At 41.0% G+C, this 24,076-nt stretch overlaps 1 protein-coding gene across 8 annotated transcripts in view; it reads right to left on the bottom strand.

Annotated features, from left to right (window-relative positions):
• Nucleotides 1–22,436: 22,436 nt before the first annotated feature.
• LOC131253301 (uncharacterized) overlaps nt 22,437–24,076 on the bottom strand; it is a 145,370-nt gene continuing 143,730 nt past the window's right edge. For 7 of the 8 annotated variants that reach the window (XM_058254255.1, XM_058254256.1, XM_058254253.1 and 4 more), the window contains 2 exons: nt 23,053–23,156; nt 22,437–22,965 (listed from right to left, as the gene is read on the bottom strand). In XM_058254255.1, coding sequence (XP_058110238.1) covers nt 22,821–22,965; nt 23,053–23,156 — 249 coding nt within the window. In that variant the 3' untranslated portion in view covers nt 22,437–22,820. Of the gene's footprint in view, nt 22,966–23,052; nt 23,210–24,076 lie in introns of those variants that run through there. The other variant, XM_058254257.1, reaches the window with a different exon arrangement.

Consider the following 24,076-nt stretch of genomic DNA (forward strand, 5'->3'; position numbering starts at 1 on the left):
TGGTACCATGATCCACTAAGACTCATGAGTTGGGCATGGTGGTGTATGGGACACCGTATTCGAGCTGTTGGCTTATGCTGAGGTTACGAGCCTCCCCGTACTGACCAGTGAGCAACCCAAACTCGTGAGCCGAGCATAGTGGTGTATGGGATACCGTGTTCAAGCTGTCGACCTATGCTGAGGTGACGAGCCTTCCGTAGTGACCGTGAGTATAAACTTTGAACTTGCCTATTGACTGCTTTTCATTAGGAGTGATGCCCTATAACTTACCTATCGTATGTAATTAAATAAGATTGACGACCCTAGATGGATCCTTCGGTTCAGGGTAATGATATAGAGGAAGGTACCTTAGCTTTCCAAACCTACTGTATGAATAAGCTTAATTAAGTACTTGGCTAACACGGCCATGCATCACATTACATTAGATAGGATGTGCTTTTAGCGAGGAAGGTGCACTTTAGGGAGTGTTGACATATGCAAAATTAGTTGTCGGAGTCACTTTTAAGGGAGCTTTGTACGAGGGCATATATCATTACTTGCACTCCATTCCTGCATTAACAAGAGTAGTTAGGAAGTGATTATTATATTGCATTATCATTACTGCTTGATTGAATTGATAACATATTAACATATGCCTTATAGTACAACTGAGTTGATCACTCACTCCCATCCTGGGACGGTATTTTAAAACACCAACCAGACTCTGGTTTAGATGTAGGTGATGACGAAGTTTATGCGATGGAGCAGGACTTCATGGATGAGGAGGAAGAGTTCTCCTACGTTCAACTCTCGGGCAGGTCTATGTAGATCCCATACCGATGCGCAAGGACTACTGGGATACTTATTTTAGGTAGACATCATACATTTCCTCATTTTGTATAATTTGAAATAATACGTGTATATATTCAGCCCGGTTACATACTCATACTCCGAAGTTTGTGAAACGCTTTCATATTTAAATACATATGCTTCAGTCTTCCGCTTGCTTGATTTAATTGTATTTGGAGTATGATATGTTGTTTTAGTATAATCCCACTCATGTTTAACTCATTAATATGGATGAAATCTGAACATCATTATCCATATTGTATAAGTGATGTGCTGGACCTCAAGAGTAGAGCTTTGCTCGACCCTCGAAATTCAGGGCATTACAAGTTGGTGTCAGAGCATGATTTGAATTAAACTAGACCCGGGTTATAAGTAACACGACGCACTCTGACTTAGGAAGGGGGCAATGGAATTTAGAGACCACATTAGGATCGCAAGTTTTCACCGACAGGTGAGATCAAACGCTGTAGTTCAGTCCATAACGTACATTAGACCACGTGAATTGACCCAAGACACCTCTGGGTTGTCAGTCGATGAGTCTAGATCATTGGTCGACGAATGCCAAATCAAAAACAGATCCAAAAGGCGTGAATACGCGCATCTTGAATTACGAAATCGGACCATGCATGCCAAAAACCCCAAAACACAAAATGTGGTGGGGCCCAGGGGGTCTCACGCATCAAACAGGCACCCCGGGAGGGGGTGGCCACCGCCCCAGGGCAACGCCATTGTTGAACACCCCAGAGGGGCGCAACAGCACCACCCGGATGGCGGCGCGCCGCCGGCCTCCACAGATGGGCGCGGCAGCACCGTGGCAACGGCAGCATACCACCACCGGCCGACCCATGTGGGGCCTCCCACTTAACCCCCATTACCCATTTTCACCCCATTTTTCCCTATTCCTAGCCCCACCAACACCCCAAACCCTCCAAAACTCTCTTTCCCTCTCAAATCTCCTTCTCCATACACTCAAATCTCCCATTTCTTTTACATCCTACACCCTTCCACCACTATTCTTCTAAAATAACCCATTTCATCCTCTCATTTCTCTTATTCTCACCTATTTGGGCATAAAGACCCTCTTTTTATGTCTCATAACTTCCATATCTTCAAACCCACTTCATTCCTAAAGCCTTTGCACCTCCATGCCTCTCTTTGAGCTTGTCACCACTATTTTCTCCATCTCAACACTCCTTTCCCTTATGGGAAAGAAGAGAGCGGCCTTGGATGAAGCCGGGCCTAGCCATCCAAGCCGTTTTAGGAAGAAGGCGAGTGCCGAGACTAGTACAAGCACTGAGCGAAGGTTGAAACGATACCTCGACCCTCGAATCCAGTTAAAAAGGTCTCTACTGGCGGGCGCCGAACTCAGTAAGTTCCGTGATCACAAGGTTGTGTTTAAAGCTCTTGTTGACGAGAAATTATTTAGATTATATCCAATGATGGGCATCCTTTTAGAAAATGGGTGGGGTCCTATATTCAAAGGGAAAACTCATGTAAATGAAGGCACCGTACGAGCCTTCTATGCTCACATTCGGGACCCAACTCTAGAACCTCTTCAGTTTATCATACCATTGGGAAGAACTCATGCCAGGGTCGATGTGGATGTCATGGCATGTATCATGGGAATAGAACGTGGAGTTGTACATATCAATGAGACAAATCTCGCTAGTGAGCAGGAGAGAAATCGTCGCACACGTTTCCTTTGCGGCCAACTTAAGGAGTGGAGGTGAGGGAATTGCCTCGCATCGACCAGTATGACAACGGATTTCTGCCTGCTCCATCATATATGCACATATAACATGTATCCTAGATCAAGCAACCATACAAAATGTACTAGGTTCATGATGGACTTCCTACACAAGGTTGCATAGGGAGAAAAAGTGTGCCTGCCTACTCTTGCCTTGACTTAGATAATTAATACTATACGATTTGCTCAAGGAGACTCCTCACTCCCTTTCAGCTGACTTATTTGTAAGATCGCCCGCAACTTCAGATTCAGACTCCATATGGATAATCTCGCCCTAATCCACTTCATCAATGAGACTACACTTAACAACATGGGAATATGCCCTAGGCAACGCCAAGCCAGAATCGATGAGATAGAGGATGAGATAGAGGAAGAGACTGAAGAAGAGGAAGGCACTAAAGAAGAAGAAGAAAATGAAGAAGAGGAAGGTAGTGAGGAAGTGGAGCAAGAAGAAGAAGAGGGGGCCTAGGACACAGATGGGGGACCTCCTACTGCTCGTGAGGACCACCATGATCGGGCTGCCCTAGAAGCCCTCATGGCCAAGATTGAAGAAAACCAGGCCTACTTAAAGCAGAAGTTCAAGGAGAACCAGGCCTACCTGAAACAAAAGTTCAAGAAGATGTCTCGCACCCTAAAGGCCTTCCTGTGTTGTATGCAAGATAAGGGAGCGCCTCCACCTTTGCCAGAATCGGAAGACTAGTTATATGTTTGTAGTTGTTTCCTTGCTCCTTTTGTAATAGCCTTGTTTAGGCTTAGTTTGGATGTTAGGTTAGTACGTGTTAAAGCCTTTTTGTTAAATTAGCTCACATGCATTCTCTGTCATAATTCATGTAATACTACATCATGTGTATTGTGACAAATTTTGGTTAAATGAAATGCATGAAGTTTCTTTTGTTCAAAAATGTGTAGAATGTTTGGAAAAGGTGGTTGATGTTATCCTAATCCTGTAAACGTTGCACCCTATGTTGTATATAGGGAATGCCTCCTAAGATCACTCGGAATATGGCACATCTCCCACTTGGCGGATCGACTGATGGGGCCCCTCTCCCAAGCGATAGCCACACAGACCCTAGTTTGGGCCCGGGTATTGAGACAATGCCGGATTCACAACCGGCCACTAATCCCACAAATGGGCCAACACTGAGTGCACCACCGGTTCTGGGTCAGAATCGTGCATCCTTGTCGACGCCACACATGCCTTAGGCAGCCTCTCCCCCTGATAAGTTAGAGCAAATGATGTTCCTTATGCAACAACAATAAGTTCTGGCCACTATAGTGGGGACCATCGTGTAGAACATGAATGTGGCCCCATCGATGCCACCTGTACAGTTTACTAGGGCTATGCCCACAAATGGCCTATTCAAATGCTTTCAGTGCCTTCATCCTCCCACTTTTGCGGGTACTCACAGACCCGAGGAGGCTAAGTACTGGTTGGATCGCATATCCAAGATGTTGAAGCCGCTGCACTGTACTAAAGTAGAGCAAGTTGAGCTTGTTACTTATATGTTTGAAAAGGAGGCTAGTCTTTGGTGGGATAGCATCCTATGAACCGTTCCCAAAGGATTTGTGTGAACTTGGGACGAGTTCGAAACTCGTTTTCATGGAAAGTACTTCCCCCTCACTTACCTAATGAAAAGCAGGGTGAATTTCTCCGCCTCTGATAAGGACGAATGACCGTGGCAGAATACGAGAACCGTTTTACAGAGCTGGCCAAATATGCTCCATTAATCTTAGCAAATGAGCCGATGAGAATGCGGTGACTTTCAGATGGGCTGCGAGCTGATATCCGCACTAAGATGTGTTGCGCTAGCATTCCCAACTATGCTGAGCTAGTGAACATATCCCTGGAAGCTGAGCAGGATGGTGAAAGAGTGTCTCGGACACGTATGCCAATGGGCCCGAGGCCTCGGCCTAAATTACAGAACCGGCTGCTTCTCGGTAAGAGGACATGTATGAATTCGCCTCCCAAACCAATGACTTCACCAGCTCAGCAGAGGCGATTTGATCTTTGGTGCATCTACTGTAATAAGATGGGCCATACAGAACCCTTTTGTTTTACTAAGATGAAGGACAGTGGTTTTATGCCACCTCAAAAGGTCAACCGCCAGCCATCACATGTTATTTCAGCTCCACCCCTGCGATTTATGCCCTTAGCACAGCCATTCAACTGACTTCCCGCACCTCAAAATAAGCTGCCTCAATGACCTATGGAAGCATAACCTAATCGTCCACAACAAGCTCGAGTACATGGGCTCACCGCTGAAGCACTTGAATCTATGGTTGCAGTACCGCTAGCTTTTGAAGTTACTGCCCACATCCAAGGTACACCTGTATTTCTGTTGGTGGACACCAGGTCCACTATTTCCATGATAGCATACTCTACAATCAAGTGATTAGGGCTGAACACTACTCCTATGATTGGGGTGAGAGTCATCGTAGTAGCAGGAACTTTTACAAATGCCACTAAGCTTTGTAAGAATTGCTCGACAAACTTAGGAACCAGAGTGGTGTGCATTGACTAGATTGTCACCACGATATTTCATTACGATGTCATCCTCGGCATGGATTGGCTCACCAAAATGAAGGCAAAGATTGACTGTGAAACCAGATTGGTGATTGCCCATGGACCCAAAAACACGACCTTCACTTTCCCAGTTCAGGTCAGTTGTCCTTACAGCATTCGTTGTTATGCTTCCTTATTGAAAAATGTTGATGGTCCTCACTTGGGGACATGCCAGTAGTCCAAGATTTCATGGATGTGTTCACAATGATCCCTGGACTACCTCCTCAAAGCGAGATCAACTTTACTATCGACCTTGTGCCAGGTGCGACACCTATCTCTTTATTGACGTACCGCATGCCTCCGTGTGAAATGGAGGAACTGAGGAAACAGATTGTTGATTTGTAAGATTCAAGTTTTATATGGCCGAGCGTATCTCCTTGGGGAGCACCTGTATTGTTTGTGAAAAAGAAGGATGGATCGTTGCGGTTGTGTATAGATTATCGTAGGCTAAATCACATCACAATAAAGAACAAGTATCCCCTACCCAGGATAGATGACCTATTTCACCAGTTGAAGGGGGCACAGTATTTCTCTAAAATAGACTTACAGTCTGGGTATCATCAGTTGTGCGTTAGGAATGAAGACGTGTAGAAAACAGCTTTCAGAACCAGCTTTAGGCACTACGAATTCCTTGTGATGCTGTTTGGACTTACAAATGCACCGGCTGTATTCATAGATCTCATAAACCGGGTATTTCAGCCGTATCTGTACCGATTCATCATCATGTTTATAAATAACATTTTGATATGCTCCAAGAGTCAGAAGGATCATGAAAAGCACCTGCAATCATTCTTTGATACTCTCAGGCAGAACCTATTGTTTGCACAATACCGAAAATGCGACTTCTGGAAGGAAGAAGTCAAGTTCTTAGGACACATAGTTTCCAAAGAAGGAATCACCGTGGACCTTGCCAAGGTGACCATGGTACAGGACTGGGAGCAGCCCAGCTCAATTATAAAAGTGAGTATTTTCCTTGGACTTGCCGATGATTCATTAAATATTTCTCCAAGATAGCCCAACCATTGTCGTAACTCACTCGGAAAGATCTTAAGTTAGTTTGGAACGAGAAAGCAGAAACAACCTTTCAGGAATTAAAGGAAAGCTGATGTCCACACCCATGCTTGTACTGTCAGAGTAAGGGGTTAAATATACTATATACACCAACGCATCTCAAGTCGGTTTGGGTTGTGTACTTATGCAGAAGGATAGGGTGATCGCCTATGTCTCATGACAGTTGAGGAAACACAAAGAAAACTACCCCACTCATGACCTGGAATTAGCGACAGTTATCTACGCATTAAAGCTCTAGAGACATTACCTCTACGGAGAGGAGTTCGAGCTCTTTTGCGACCACAAGAGCCTCAAGTACATCTTTACACAAAGGGACCTGAATATGAGGCAACACCGTTGGATGGAGACTTTGAAAGACTTCACTGGCAAGGCCAACTTTGTGGCCGATGCGTTGAGCCACAAGAAAATAATTGAATTTGTAGCCCCACTAATGATTGAAGAGTGGAATATGGTGGAGTTTGTGTAAGATTTCGAACAGAAGCTGACAATGGAGGAGCCATTCGAGAGCGTCGCACACATCCACGTGCAGCCACTTATTGATGACCGAATCATTGTGGCTTAGGAAGAAGATGAATTGTTGGTAAAGATGAGAAAACGTGTAAGTGACAGTGAAGAATCTGAATGGAGGGTTGGCTCAGATGGATGTTTGCGATATCGTGGCCACCTATGCGTCCCAAACCATCATGACTTAAGGAGAATTCTAGAAGCCACACACAATTCAAAGATGAAGATGCATCCCGGCAGTACGAAGATGTATTGAGACATGAAGCGTTCATACTGGTGTGACAACATGAAAGCCCAAATAGTAGATTTTGTGTCCCGATGTCTCACGTGATAATAAGTCAAGGCCGAGCATCGCCGACCCCTTGGTTTACTTCAGCCCATGCCCATAGCTGAGTGGAAGTGGGATTTCATATTTATGGATTTCATTTTTGGGTTATCAAAGACGAGGAATGGGCATGACTCCATTTGGGTGATTGTGGACCGATTGACGAAATCGGCCCATTTCCTCCCGATTAGGATTTCTAACTCGGCAGACAATCTAGTCAAGCTGTACATCAAGGAGATAGTACAACTGCATGGGGTTCCTATAGAGATTGTGTCAGACCGAGACACATGATTCATGCCTATTTTCTAGACTCGAATCCAAGAAGCAATGGGAGTGAAACTTAAGTTCAGTTCCGTGCTCCACGCACAGACTGATGGGCAGACAGAACGGGTAAATCAGATACTTGAAGACATATTGCAACGTGCGTGCTTGATTTCAAGGATAGTTGGGATGACTGTCTCCCCTATGCTGAGTTTGCTTATAATAATAGCTTGCAAGCAAGCATTGGCATGGCTCCTTACGAAGCCCTGTATGGACGCCCATGTCGAGCTCCACATTGTTGGGCAGAAGTTAGTGAGAAGAGTTTGGTTGGCCCAAAATTGGTACATGCGACCTCAGAGAAGATTAATATTATCAGGCATTGGCTTCTTGCAGCGTAGAGTAGACAGAAGAGTTACGCCGATACAAGAGGAATTTGATGTTGGGGACCATGTATTCCTTAAGTTTTCCCCAATGAAGGGAGTCCTTCGTTTTGGCAAGAAGGGAAAACTTACACCTAGATTCATTGGCCTGTTCCAGATCCGAAACCGAGTGGGTGTGGTGGCATACCGTCTCACCTTGCCCACACCACTCGCAGGTGTGCACAACGTGTTTCACGTATTGATGTTGAAGAAATATGTTCCTGACCCTAACCATATTATCAAATAGGAGCAAGTACAGCTAAGTGAAGATGCTACCTATGTATTGAGACCAACACGAGTTCTAGACAGGAAGCAACAAGTGTGACGCAGCAAAGTTATCCCACTCGTGAAAGTATTGTGGACAAACCACACTGAGGAAGAGGCTACTTGGGAAACGGAAGCCGAAGTCCATAAGAACTACCCTTAGATCCTCGAGGAGTACGAAAAGGTACTAATTTCGGGGATGAAATTTTTCTTTAAGGGGGGTAGATTGTAACGTCTCGAAAAAATCCGTACAAAGACTCAAGTACCACCTTAGGCAGAAATACCTAAAGACCATATCCCATCATAATTTAGGCAAAAATTGGTTAAGTGTTAAACTAAATAATCGGTGGATTTAGCTTGGGCCACCATTTCCACAAATGAGAAAACCTAAAACCATTAATACCATTGACTCAACACTATATAAAGACCTAGGAAAAATCCCAAGAGCCTATCACTCTCGGGAGTACATTGAAACCCCGTATCGGACCTAGACCACACGTCGAGAATCCGATGGCTGCGAAACTGTAGGGTTATGTCCGTCCTACTGGGCTTGACAACCAACACAGGAGTCAAGCCCAAATAGTATCCAAAAATGCACAACTCGAGCCTTGAGTGAAGTGTGTGAAAAATGCGAATATCTTTAGAAAATATATTGAAACTTAAGTGAATTGGGCCCTTCGCTCATGCACAAAAATGATGATTTTGAATCGTCAATTTCTGACCAAACTTCACCCATGGGAAAAGAAAATTTTCCTGCACTTATCCGTATAACCGTGGCCCCGATCGAGTAAGTATGACCATTGATCTGACACAGGTCCTCCACGGTCGATCTGCTTATCCGATTGCACCGAAATCACATCCTGGCATAGTCCATTGTCAGGAAACTTACACTATAACGTAGGTGAGTAGTGGGCTTCATCCTAGGAGATCGTTGCTATGATTCTCTCCCACAACTCCACGCCTCAAATCACCTTCCCATTTCGCTACACCAACTATTTCAGATATGATTTGGGTAACAAATCCTAATCCTAATACTGTAGTTGAGATTTAGAATGGTTGTTTGTTAACCTAGCTAATCGATTTCACCATTTAGGTACCTAACGTTCTGTTTTTGAGAACGTAGAATTCGAACCAAGTTCGAATCGAGTATTTCAACAAAAGGTGCGAACTATAAACGTTTATGTTATGGTTTTCAATGCTTTCGATGTCAACTAATGATTTATGTCTAACTTGATTGCTACCATATCGTCTTAGACATGTCGATTTCGATATATTTTACATGTATAAACTATTTTGAACAAAATATACATCCTATGTGTTTGTTGAACTGTTTAAATGAACATGTAAATATGATTTGTGCCTATCATGACTACCAATCTAGGATTCATCGTTGTTATATGCATACTGACCTCTTTGTATAAGGATTTGCTGAAACATACGTTGTAACTAACCTAGTCTACATATTTGGTGAAGTATAGCCTAAATGTTTAATAAAATGTCTGAATGAGAAAATGTTGATGTTTTGTATTTCTTATGGGTGTTGAGATAGGATTCTCAATTACTTTTTCATATGCATAGTTTTCTTCATGTAACCTTAATTGCATCTAGGCGATTTATGGATAAATTGCAAGTGCTAGGAAATATGATCAATGTGTATGATGAAATGTTCAAATGAGGAATTTATTTGGATTGTTTGCTAAATGTTAAGATTATTATTACATGTGCTTACTTACTGGATTTGAGTAAGATTGGGACTACAACGTAGTCCAAGCAATCGGTAACAGTCCCCATTTGAGTGGTCGAATTTGTCTCGCCACATTGGATATATTTGATGAATCCGGGTCGCATGACGATTGTCGACAGTTGTTAGGTTACGAGGGGTGCTTACGCACTCCATGTTGATTAAGTCGGCGTGCGCTCGTACCAATCGGACTTGTCTAATAAACTGATTGGCCTATTATATATTTATCATATATTGACACTGCTATTTGAATCTAAGGTACCTCCTACCAATGTAAAGGCCCACTTTAACCATAGTACCACGATCTGCGAAGACTCATGAGCCGGGCATGGTGGTGTATGGGACACCGTGATCGAGCTGTCGGCCTATGCTAGGGTGATGACCCTCCCCGTAGTGACCAGTGAGCAACCCAGACTCGTGAGCCAGGCATGGTGGTGTATAGGACACCGTGTTCGAGCTGTCGACCTACGCTGAGGTGACGAGCCTCCCGTAGTGACCACGAGTATAAACTGTGAACTTGCCTAACGACTGCTTTTGATTAGGAGTAATGCCTTATAACTTGCATATCGTATGTGATTAACTAGGATTGATGACCCAAGGTGGATCCTTCGGTTTAGGGTAATGATATAAAGGAAGATACCTTAGCTTCCCAAACCTGCTATATGAATAAGTTTAATTAAGTACTCGGCAAACACGGTCATGCATCACATTACATTAGCTAGGATGTGCTTTTGGCGAGGAAGGTGCACTTTAGGGAGTGTTGGCATATGCGAAATTGGTTGTCAAACTCATTTTTTAAGGAGCTTTCTACGAGGGCATACATCATTACTTGCACTCCATTCATGCATTAACAAGAGTAGTTAGGAAGTGATTGTTATATTGCCTTATCATACTGCTTAATTGAATTGATAACATGTTAACCTTTGCCTTATAGTACCATTGAGTTGATCACTCACTCCCACCCTGGGATGGTGTTTTAAAATACCAACTAGACTCTGGTTTATATGCAGGTGATGACAAAGTCTATGCGACGGAGCAGGACTTCATGGATGACGTGGAAGAGTTCTCCTACATTCAACTCATGTGCGGGTCTATGTAGATTCCGTACCGATGTGCAGGGACTATTGGGATACTTGTTTTAGTTGGACACCTTACATTTTCTCATTTTGTATATTTTGAAATAATACATGTATATATTCAACACGGTTACATACTCATACTCCGGAGTTTGTGAAACGCTTTCATATTTAAATACATATGCTTCAGTCTTCCGCATGCTTGATTTAATTGTATCTGGAGTTGATATGCTATTTTGGTATAATCTCACTCAAGTTTAACTCATTAATATGGACAAAATCTTAACATCATTATCCATGTTGCATAAGTGATGTGTTAGATCTCGAAGTAGAGCTTTGGTCGACCCTCTAAATTCAGGGAGTTACAAAAAGCCTTGTCGTAAGATAAGAGAGAGACAGAAGTGACGCATGGAGCTTCTGTTAAGACAAGAAAAGCCTTGTCTCAGGACAAGCCTCCACATGGAATGGTGCATGGAGCAGGCTTCAGGACAACAAAAGGCTTGGCTCAGGACAAACTCCACATGGAATGAAGCATGGAGCAGTCTTTGCAAAAATGGTTGTGCGGATTCACGCAAAAACTTCTTTGCAGGAATGGTTGTGCGAGTTCGTGCAAAGGGATTTCTTTGTAGAAATGGTTGCGCGGGTTCGTGCAAAGGGATTTCTTTGCAGGAATGGTTGCGCGGACTCGCGCAAAGGCTTCTTTGTAACTTTAATTGCGCGAGGTCACGCAAAAGGCTTTCTTTAAGATAGACTTCCACACTTAGTGGCGCATGGAGTTTCCTCTTGGACAATGCTCCACACCAAGTGGTGCAAACCCCTTCTCCCTCTCTTTTCCATTGCGTGGGGTCGCACAAACCCTTTCCATTGTGCAGGGTCGCGCAAACCTCTCTCTCTCTTGTCTTCCTTCCTTCTATCTTCCAACTTCTTGTCTTCCAACCAACAACCCCTCAAATGAGGCATGGGGAGGGGTATTTATAGGCATCCCTCTCTTACATAGTGTTGATCACCAACACTTCTTTCTTCATACAACTTCCACCCTCCTTCCTTAAATAGTGGTGTTCAGCCATTTTTCCTTAAATAGTGGTGTACAACCACTTCTTCATTAAAATGACACTCATGCATCCCTTTTTACCAAAATACCCTCTTCACTTCTTTTTTATCAAAATACCCTCACTCACTACTTTTTACCAAAATACCCCTAGTCACTGGTTTTTACGAAAATACCCCTAGTCACTGCTTTTTACCAAAATATCCTCAGTCACTGCTTTTTACCAAAATACCCCCAGTCACTGCTTTTTACCAAAATACCCCCAATCACTCATTTCTACTAAAATAAGGAGTGGATAACCCTGGGCAAGATCTGCACTATGGAATTCTCTGACCAATGCAATGGAATATTTTTTGTGCCTCAACAGATGCCCCCTCAATCCTTCTTTGATTGATTCCTGAAATCAAATGGAGGATCGATCTTCCTCCGACCGAAGAACTGAATGAACTACAACTAAAGGATGACTGGATGATCATGCTTGCATTGAAGACTGAATGATCATACTTGACCAGAAGATCGAATGATCACGCTCGAACGGAAGACTTAAATAATTGCGTTCGATCAGAAGACTTGAATGATTGCGTTCGAACGGAAGACTGAATGCCCCCAGCCAGCAGTGTTGAGCAGATGCTTCGATAGGGAAGATAAATTCCCTTTTCATCGAAACCTGTCACTATATGTGACGTCTTCGTCTCTTAGTATCTTGATCGGAAAATCACCTTTCAATGCTGCTCCTACTGCAACAATCTCTTTGATCAATTTCGGCAACTCTTTCTTTGAACTCTGTATTTGGGGAGTTATTCTTTAATGCCGCTTCTGCTGTAATAACTTTTTTGATTATTTCCTTTATTCATGATCTGCATAAGCCAAGTTTTTGAATGATAGTCTTTCCTGCCAAATTGATCGGAATTAGTATCTCAAGACATTATAATTTTCCAATTTAGTTCCATGAAGTATTGATAATCTTGAAATATATTGAAAACTTCTTCTCTTTTTTTTTTAGGTTGATTGTGATATTCGCAATATGATAATGATTTAATCATTTCATCTTTGTGCTTCTCAGCATGCTTCGCATTTGTTGCATTCTTTGCTCATTATATCGCGCTTTTAGAGATGTCATCTCCAACTCCAAAGCTTTAACAACTGAGTCTTTTTGCTGAGTCTGTTCTACTTTGTGCTCCTTGGCATTTCTTTATAGACTTTTCCTTAAATCTTTACTGATTTTGAAAAATAGATAAGACTTCTTTCAATTTTCATTTAATAACTTTCCGAAGGACATAGAAGTTACTTATGATGATTTTATCTCTTTTAATAAACATTTGTTCCTTGTCCCCATTAGATCTAGCACTTAGAGTCTTGCGATATCATCATTCATAATTCTCGGCATATGAATTCCTCTACCGCACATAAGAGATTATAAAAAGATCAAGGCATAGATTACTTTGAAGACATAAATCCTACCCCCTTTCTAAGTCAACTTCACATAAAGATTTCTTTAAAATATAATACTTTCGAAGTGAAGCCTGCTGATACTCTTGAGGATGGATAATCTTAGCTGCTCCTTCAATGAATCAAAAGAATATATCTGAATCTTTAAATTGTCCGGGAGAGAATGATGACTCTTCGCTAGTTTATTCTCTGCCGCTTTTGAGAATCTTATGGGATAATATTTCTCTATCATCAAGAAGGCAAGAGACAAAAAGACCGCACGACTCTTATCAATATATAAATTAATCATAAAGATTTGAACTTTTGAGTAAATAATTGCTAATATTTTGAAGGCATTTGCCATCGTTGTAATTTGAACCTGATTTAAGATAAACGCATTTTTGCATGTTGTTTACTCAATATTTAAAATTTTCATCAGGCAATTGCATATTTGAGCATATTTAATGTGAAATATATATCTGCAACATTTTGAAGGCTACACATAGTTTATGCCTCTTTGAGCAGTGGAACTAATGTACTTTTGACAGACTATACTTTGACTGGACAAGACTGAACTGAACTGAACTTGACTAAACTGGACTAAACTGGACACAACTTAATGGGACAAGACTTAACTGGACAAGACTTGACTGGATAAGATTGGGCACAAAGAGAAATTATAGTTTACTGCCGATTTTGGGCTGGGCTTAAAGAGCAATTATAGTTTACCACCGATTTCGGGCTAGGCTCAAAGAGCAATTATAGTTTACTGCCAATTTCGGGTTCTTTAAGTCATTGAAGCTTTGTATGTAGACCTACTCAAGCGTTCACTGCTGTCATATATAAACGATGATGATAGGTCTTATGCATAGTTGGCCGCATAGGGCTTGGCTAGTTGCCTTAAATGACAAGCTACCATCGTTGTTGTCAACTTTATATGTGGTTCGCCATATAGCTTTATTCCACTATAAAAAATGGTGAATTAATAATTGATATTTGTCCATTTTTAATAATGTTCTGAGAATACTCATATTATGTTTTAGATAGTGTATCAGCTTGACGATTGGCGATGATAGCAATTTTAATAAGTTAGTCTTCTATGGCCGATTGATGATGACAGCAATAGTTGTTAATTTTGGCGATAACCATCGATACTTGATGAATTTGACGAAAATCATCGGCATATGGCGATATAATTATCGGCGCTCGAACAGCAATCATCGACACTGTGCCTAATCTTAGTATGCCTGATATGCTTGAGAAGCTTTGCTTAAAAATTTGTCCCCTTTTTATTCATTCATATAAAAAGGAATACATGACTTTGTCTTTTGTGGTCGTTTCATCTTTCTACTTGTCATGGCCCCTTTTGATTAGGAAGTATTATTCTAATAATCTTCGTAATCAAAACCATGATGTCGCGATCTTTAACAAGTATGTTGATGCCACATCACCTCATATCGATCATCCGACATTAGTATTGCCCCCAGTCTTAAACTAATCAGGCGTGTGTACTCTTATTTCTTTTTGCACATAAGCATGATGAACCATCGAGAGATTATCAATGTTTCGGAATCGCCATTCTTCTCTTGTTGTCATATTCTTCCATCATAATTTCTCCCCTATTGATCATCTTTTGTAACTTTTTCCTGAGGGCAGTACAATTTTCCGTATGATGTCCAAATGTGCGGTGATAATGACAATAATCTATTCCTCTTGTATTATCAATTTCTTCGAGATATCTTAGCCAAGGTAATTCAATACTCTTCATAGTCAACAATTGTTTCAGCATAGGAAGTATGTCTTTTCTTGTGAACGAATACTTCATATGGTCTTTATTTTGCCTAGACCTTTTATATATCATTGTAACCGCACGACCATTTATATCTTCCTCATCGCTGTCTCTTTCACCATCCTGATAATCTTCTTCACTTTCTTCTTTTCGAGTGATGTAAGCTGATGTTAGCTGAAAAGCAGACGCTCTTCCAATCATCTTTTGAAGAGCATAAGCCTTCGTAGCAAGATCACGAAAGGTTTTTCAATCTTTACTAATTAGGTTGCGCGCTAGTTCTGGTCTCATGTCTTCTAAACATAGTTTTACTTGTTCTAATTCCTATAGGGGATGTCGACATGATGCCCCCAAGTCCTTCCATTGATTGATGAATTTTTCGACTGATTCATTCTCTTCTTGGCGAATAGAGGCCAGTTCGGCTAAACTAACTTCTCTGTCAAAAGAGAAAAAGTTTGACATAAAAGCATCCTGCATTTGTTTCCAAGTATAAATAGATCCTGGGATTAAACCTGAATACCATCTGAAAGCTCTTCCTGTCAGAGAAGATTTGAATAATCGCAGACAATATTGAGGAATTCTAGAGAAATTTTCCATCTTTGTTATGAAATGCATCATATGCTCTTCTGGTGATCCATTCCCATTAAATTTCTGAAAGTCTGGATGTTTGAAATCGACGGGAAATGGCGTTTCTTCTATTTTACGAGGATACGGTGTCTAGTATTGAAATTTTTTATTCTGACCTTGCTTCTTCTCTAGATGAATGGTTTCAATGACCATCTGTTGGATTTCTTCATGCATTATATTCTGAGCAATATTAGGCGTTGGTTCTTGAAATCTAACCGCTTGCGGTTGTGGCATCTCTACTTGTGGTTCAATGTTGTTCACAACAGTCACTATTGGAAAATTAAGGACTCCTTCATCTATGTGCTTATCTGGTGAAGGTTGGTTAGCCTGATTGATGTCTGCCAATAAAACTTTTATTTTCTTATTCTTCGATTGTCTTGATATTGAAGGAGGAAGTGAGTGTCGCACTATTGACGCTGTTGAAGAAGATGAACTATTGTTTGGTTTGAAACCAACGTACTATTGCTTTGAAGGACTAGTTGACTTAAATCGCGGCATTCTTAATACATGAGTTTGCTTGAAATCTTTTACAGGAGGTGTTGTAGCGAACATTCGCTAATTGCGATGGCTTTCCCTTTATTTTGTTGAATTTGTAATGATTCTGTGGAAGATGTCTTTACGGTTGTAGTTAACGATACCGGAAGACCTTTTGGAGTAACGAGCCTTTCTGTCTTTCTCGAATGAGATGATTGTATGATCGAGGCAGGACTGTGTCTCACAACGCTTTGCATAATCGACCCTATACTTGGCGAGATGATGCTTCTTGCGGAAGTAGATCGAACTTTTCGTCTTTTGGATGTTACTATCCTCCATGCTCCTTCATCTTGTCGAGATACTGGTGAAACAAAGATCGTTCCGTCCATTATATGAAATTTTGTACTCTTGATCACAATGGATTTTGCTTTCTTTAGGTGATTTCTTCTTACCTTCAGACAAAATTAAAAATTGCAATCAGTATCCAAGTGATAAAACATTCTATCTTAGAGATGAAGGGGAGGAGGATGTTCCCGTTGATAGTCACCATTTTGCCATTTATACAATGCCAAAAAGTGATAAAAGTTCTCTAAATATTTTTCTAAGTTATCATTGAAAAGAGATCCCCAGTGGAGTCGCCATTTTGTTTCGACAAGAAACGAATTTGTTTGATTTGAGGGAATTCAATGATAACAAAGAAATAATGAGAGAACAATGATCACAAAATTTTCATTCTAAGTTCATTTACATCCTGGCATATCCCTTGATTCTGAGATAGATTACAATGAATAAGCACAATGAATGGAAGAAAAGGTAGTTTAATAGCAATTTTAGCAGCATTTCGACGCTTTTAATGCTCATCGCAAAGGCAAATGGGTTATGCGAACTCAAAGTCTTTGATTCTGAGTTGTGCAGGTGCACAATTGAGAAAACACTTGTGGGCCACATGATGCTCCATCAAAAGGGTTGTGCACTCCCATCTGTTGTGCACCCAACAATTGAGGAATCTCTATCTCTTCTGTGGGCTCCTTGAGATTCTCTAACTCCTATCTTCTCTCACTTCTCCTTCTTGCTTCTCTCTCTCTCTCTCTCACTGCCCTTTCCAAATGGAGGTAGGAGAGACGTATTTATAGACATTCAATAAGTGTGGAGGTCATCTGTCCGAAGACGGAAGTGCAAGAGTTTAGATAGGGAATGTGGAATACACAAGGCTTGTATTAGAATAAAAGCCATGCTTTAGGACAAGTTTCTACAAGGAGTGGTGCATGGGACTTGCTTCAAGACAACAAAAGCTTGTCCTCAAGACATATTTCCATGAGAAGTGGCATGAGAGGCTTGCATTTGGACATGCTTCCTCTTCAAATGGCGCATGGAACTTCCATTAAGACAAGAAAAACCTTATCTTAAGACAAGAGAGAGAGAAGTGGCGCATGGAGCTTCTGTTAAGACAAGAAAGCCTTGTCTCAGGACAAGCCTCCACATGGAATGGCGCATGGAGCAGGCTTCAAGACAACAAAAGCCTTGTCTCAGGACAAACTCCACATGGAATGACGCATGGAGCAGTCTTTGCAAAAATGGTTGCACGGGTTCGCGCAAAGGCTTCTTTGCAGGAATGGTTGTGCGAGTTCACGCAAAGGGATTTCTTTGCAGAAATGGTTGCCCAGGTTCACGCAAAGGGATTTCTTTGCAAGAATGGTTGCGCGGACTCGCGCAAAGGCTTCTTTGCAACTTCAATTGCACGAGGTCGTGCAAAAGGCTTTCTTCAAGACAGACTACGACACTTAATGGCGCATGGAGTTTCCTCTTGGACAATGCTCCACACCAAGTGGCGCAAACCCCTTCTCCCTCTCTTTTCCATTGTGCGGGGTCGCGCAAACCTCTCTCTCTCTCTTGTCTTCCTTCCTTCTGTCTTCCAACTTCTTGTCTTTTAACCAACAACCCCTCATGAGGCATGGGGATGGGTATTTATAAGCATCCCTCTCTTACATAGTGGTGATCACCACTTCTTTCTTCATACAACTTCCACCCTCCTTCCTTACATAGTGGTGTTCAACCATTTTTCCTTAAATAGTGGTGTACAACCACTTCTGCATTAAAATGAAACCCATGCACCCTTTTTTACCAAAATACCCTCTTCACTTCTTTTTACCAAAATACCTACATTCACTGCTTTTTACCAAAATACCCCCAGTCAATGCTTTTTCCAAAATACCCCCAGTCACTCAATTCTACCAAAATAAGGAGTGCACAACCCTGGGAAGGATCTGTACCATGGAATTCTCTGACCAATGCAATGGACATGCAATGGAATATTTTTTATGTCTCAACAATTACAAGGAATGCTTTTAGCTTTTAATGGTTTGTTGTGACTTAAATTACAATGGATTTGCGATAGTTTTGAGCATGTTCTTCTCATTATTAAAATTAGGAAATTAGGAACCCTGATGTTCACCATCGTCCCACGGACATGGTTGGATGGTGGAATCCTTCCTAATGTTCATAACTCTCTCAAATTGGTTGTGGATTGGTTAAATTCTGTTGTTTACTTCGTCTCATGGGCATGGTTGGAGTCACTTCTAGTTCTCACACCTATCTTCCATTGAAAACTAGATCCAAGGAAGTTCATATTTGATCTTTAATGACATATCTTCCAACTGGATGAAAATAGGACTCTGATTCCAGTTGTGTTCGTGAATCAAGCATAGATCTCCCTGATCTCTACAAGTGGATCCTTGGAAACCCTACTTTCCCACCTTTGAATTTTACAAACTATAGTTTAATAATTCACCATTATTCTCTTAATTTTCTCTAATTTAGATTACATCTTCTTCTAGTTCTAGTTCTAGTTACTTTCAGATTACGTACAAGGTTCAGTCCATGTGGATTCGACCTCGGTCTTACCGAGATTATTACTACATCGCGACCCTACACTTAGGGTTGTGAACATTTATTCATTGCAATTAGTTTGAGTTTTTTATTTCAAAGACGTCGTGGCATAAGGTTGTTCTATCTAAATCTTTTAGGTGAAAGGTTGTCTTACGAACTATTTGATATCAAGGATTCAATACTTTGCAATATTATATTTAATAAATTCATTGTTCTGCATTGTATCAAATTATTTGGCATTGTCCTCCTATTCACCCCCCTCTAGGACATCTATAGATCGTCCTTTTAGGTTAATGTCCATAATTTGATCGTGATATAACGGTCCAAAAGTCACAACTTTAGTGAAGATTGAATGGAGACATTTAACTTAAGCTCTTAACAATTTTAATGACATTCACACGTCTCATGTGCTCGCCTTATGAATTTAAGTTGAATGATTCAAGGCTCGATCTCGGCTTAATGTCTGCGATGGATGTCAAGCTTGCTAAGACGAATTTCTTCCAATAATTTTGGGTTCATCAGTCCACTAATGAGCAATCTAGAGCTTGTTCGATTAATCTACATATTTTTGAAATAAGTTAAGCAGTGAGATTTCTCTTGCATGACTATTAGGGTTTGGATTAGCTAAGTTCTCAACATGACCTATTCCCAATTAGCAGAAACGATGATTCAATCCTAATTGACCCAATTCCTCAATTTTTAAGTTTAAGTAGTGTAATTAATTGAGTTCTCTGACAATAACACATGCGTACGTGCTAGGGTCTAGTACGGAAATTCTCTAGGACGTTATAAGATGTTGTATAACATGAATGGTAATAAATGCGATCTATAATGCAATATTCATAACCGACTAAATCCAAACCAACGTTCATGTTAATTTGTCTGAATAAGTTTACATAGAGAAACCTCATGAGTTTGTTGCTCAGGGAGAAGAAAGTTATTTCTAAGTCGAACTAGTATCCATGAGCCTAGTTTAAAATTCGGCAATGCATTGATCACCTTTTATTTTCATAGATGCCAAGTCGATCACTTTATCTTTGTCCAATAAAGTCCAAAGAGACTGGTAGACGATATCATTATTACGGGCAAAAATGAAGGTAGAATCATAGAAGTCAAACGTCACATACAGGAAAAGATTCAAACAAAGGACCTCAGAGACTTGAGGTTGTTTCTAGGAATAGAAATGTCACATACAGGAAAAGATTCAAACCAAGGACCTTGGAGACTTGAGGTTCTTTTTAGGAATAGAAATGATTCCGTCCACTTCTAGGATTACTTTATCACAAAGGAAGTACATATACTCTTAAACATTTTGGAAGAAAGAGGGTGGTTGGAGTGTAAGCTATCTAATCCAACATTGATGACACTTTTTGATAGGATAATACTCCTCTGGTCGTATTAATACATGTTTACTAGCAGTAAAACCTCTACTTCTTATTGCTTTAAATGGTGGCTTTTGACCGAACCGTAAAGACCTATTATCAAATTCCTTTAAATATGGTCACATGTTCCGGTGTTATGATTTAATTCAAAGTAAATGGGGTGTTATGATTTAATTTGAAATAAATGGGCACCGACCCCTGCCTTTGGAGGCATTGGGAGTGCATTATAATATCATAGTTGTGACAATGCGCCTAACACCCCAATGGACCTTAATAACAAATTATCTGATGATAAGGCAAGCAACTTGAAGAACCTGAGAAATACCGAAGGTTGGAGGGCAAACTTCATATATCTCATTGTCACTCGACCAAACATCTTTTTTGCAGTGAGAATGGTAAGTATATTTAGGCACAAACCAAGGACTCAACATTGAATGGAAAGTAAATTTACACACAAACCAAGGACTCAACATTAGAAGGTCTCAATTCACATCATATGGTGCTTAAAGGGAGCCCTAGACAGTGGGTCATCTACAGATATAACTGATATCTCCCAGTCGAGTCCTACACTGCAAGGATAGGCCGGTCTTTGTAACAGATAGAGATCTACCTCAAGATTTTGTATGTTTGTTAGAAGAAACTTGGTGACATGGAATGGCAAGAAGCAAATTGCGATTGCTAGATGAAGTGCTGAAGGTGAAAACAGAGCTATGGGCCATACAGCATACGACCGTTGATATGTCAGAATTCTTCTTCAAGAACTTTAGCTGTTTGATGAAGTGGCAATGGTTCTTCATTGTAACAACTAGGTAACAAAACACAAAGCCAACAATCAATCTTCCACGAGAACAAAGCATACAGAAGTAGACAGCCCCTACATTGGAGAGTATGTTGCATCTAAGGAGATGATCACCAAACATGTTCATTCAAAAGATTTAACCAGTGGACATTTTCACCGGTCCTTTACCTTACACACAATGTGCTAATTAATGGCAAGCTGGGTATGATCAATATATGTGCTGTATAAATCCATAGTAGGCCTAGTGAACTCCACTGTTACTATTAGATACGCGTGTATCAGTGTCTATGGGCCTTAATTCTCTCTTGTAATCCCTTTCTAATAAAACAATAGGAGAGTTAAAAGCCCCAAATTTTTGCCTCACTCTCTACCTTTCTCCTCTCCTTCCATTTTTGTGCCTTTTCCTCTCCTTGAGCCCTCCTCATCAGCATCACATGCTAATCCTAACGTCCATTGAGACTTTCTACAGCATGGGGCCATGGAGAACTAGCAAAACATGCTGAATGCAGGCTAACCGGTGTCATTTTGACCACACCCCACCATTTTCCTGTGATAATAGGAAAATGGCATTTCCATGGGAGGTGGGAATGCAAAATGAGAATGGTAATTGCATTCCCACCTCTTCGTGTCCAGACCAGCCTGGCCTGTTGCATTCCCACCTCTTCGTGTCCAGACCAGCCTGGCCTGCTCAGTAAATGGTATGCCACTTCCAAAAGAAATGAATGGCCAGAGAGTTCAATATTAGTCCACATTCCATATCATGTTTGAGACATTCAATGACCTGACTTGTGTGAGAATTGGGCCAGGGCATTGGCGCGGCAGATCCTCTTGATGAGCAAGACATTGTCCATCCAGTTCCAATCTCAGACTAGTATAATATGTCAGGACATATGATTGTGGAAACATCTTTACCATACATGACTAAAATAACTGATTTGGGGCCGTCCAAAAAAGCAGATTTCACCTGGTTATCAAAATAATAATAATATTATTATTATTATTAAATAAATAAATAAAAGGATGTAGGTTGCACCCAATTGGCTACATAAAAGAAGCAATTTATATTGCTTGAGCAGTAAGTTTGTACAGTACCCTTGGGGCCATGGTTCTGCCATGAAGCTGTTGAGATGATAGGCCCAGGGCTTGTTGACTGAACATGCTGGAACAATCATGGCCCTCCGAAAAAGGCAACCAACATAATAGACAATTTAAAGAAACATAGTTACAATTTGCATTAACCTAAGAAAGGGCAAATATTTCATGTAATTCTCATTACCATCATAACACAACAACATGAACCTGATTAACAGTCTGTAAAATGGAAAGGGGGGTTATATGTGGGGTATGTCCATTTCATAGTTTGTTTTTTTTTTTTTTTTTTTTTTTTTTTTTAAAATAGAAATATAGATGGAGAGGGGCAGCAACCTTTCTATACAGAATGCTCCACCACAATTAATTTATATTGCACTTGCGTCTGACAGAGCTCAATCCAACAACAGCTTTATGCAGCCATGTTCCCAAATAGCACTGGCCATCTTCTTGGCAGCCTCATTTCATGTATCAATCTAGTACATGCGACAGAATGATGTTTTCAGCTGATGGCTGGAGATTCTTGGGTCACCTCCGTGGCAGCATCTGCACCAGAGTTGCTTGCACCTGCAGTTTGAGTCTGAGATGTCTGTGGCTGATTTGCAGACTGAGATTCTTGAACAAGACCCAGCACCACCAGCGTTGACCTAATACAGTTTTCGACCCATGCTCCCATATCAGCAACAGTTTATATATTTATTTTGAAGTGAATAAGACAATGGGTCTGTAAGAACCTGGGCAATGACGATCTGATGTTTGGTTGGCTAGCATGCACAATCAATGAAGGCTTCAGTGTGGGGCTTTTGTTTAATGCATTTTCAAGCTGTGCTGCTGGTAACTGGTGGATTTCACAGTCAAAATATAGACAAGACAAAACTCTAGCTGTTATCACTGTAAACAGCAAAAGATCACAAGGTTGGGAGGCATGTGAATGTGGAAATGAGAACTAGGGGTGGCAATTGGCCAGGCTAGGACCAGGCCATGGTCGGCCCAAGCCTGACCCTAATCAGTTAAGCCCTGGCCCTAATCATGCTGAAAAGGCCTATGTCCTGTTGCTGGCCCTGTACAGGGCTGGCCCTATAAGGCACCAGGTTGTCCGGGGCGGACCGGGAGGCCTGGCCGCCAATTGCCACCCCTAATGAAAGCAAATCAACTGAAATCATAAATTCCCTTCTCCAAGGATTGCATTGGCACAGCGAGCATGGCTCCTCGCATCCAATGCCGAACTGTGCTCCAAATCTCCTGTTAGCATTGGAGTCAGTAGAAATTCCTAGGCACATTCAAAATTGAATTCCTCGCCCTTACCAAGTGGAAGTGAATGCCATTTTTTCCAATGCAATTCTACAGTCAATGAGGTAGAGGAGCAGAGATTTTGAAGGATACTTCTCTCTTTCTTCATTCAGTTTTGATGATAAATTTCTTCAAAAACACATTACCTGTCTGTTCTTTTGTCCCTTCCTCTAGGCATTATTTGATTTTTGAATATGGTTAAGGACAGTGATATCATTTGGGAATATTGCTCAAAACTACATGAAGAAGATAAATCTACAGATGATGATGTGTGGATACTTTGGGGCATTTTGTTTTCTTTTCAAAATCATGCTTGAAGATGCATAGAATATGGCCAATGGGTTGAATGATTTGAACTTGATTATAACACATCTAAACTAACAGAAATACATGAATATAACTTTTATTGATGCATATTGATCAAAGTGGATGATTAGTGAGTTATTTTTCTAATTTATTTATAATTTT

The sequence above is a fragment of the Magnolia sinica genome, chromosome 8, assembly GCF_029962835.1.
Source record: "Magnolia sinica isolate HGM2019 chromosome 8, MsV1, whole genome shotgun sequence".
In the NCBI taxonomy this organism is placed as follows: Eukaryota; Viridiplantae; Streptophyta; class Magnoliopsida; order Magnoliales; family Magnoliaceae; genus Magnolia; species Magnolia sinica.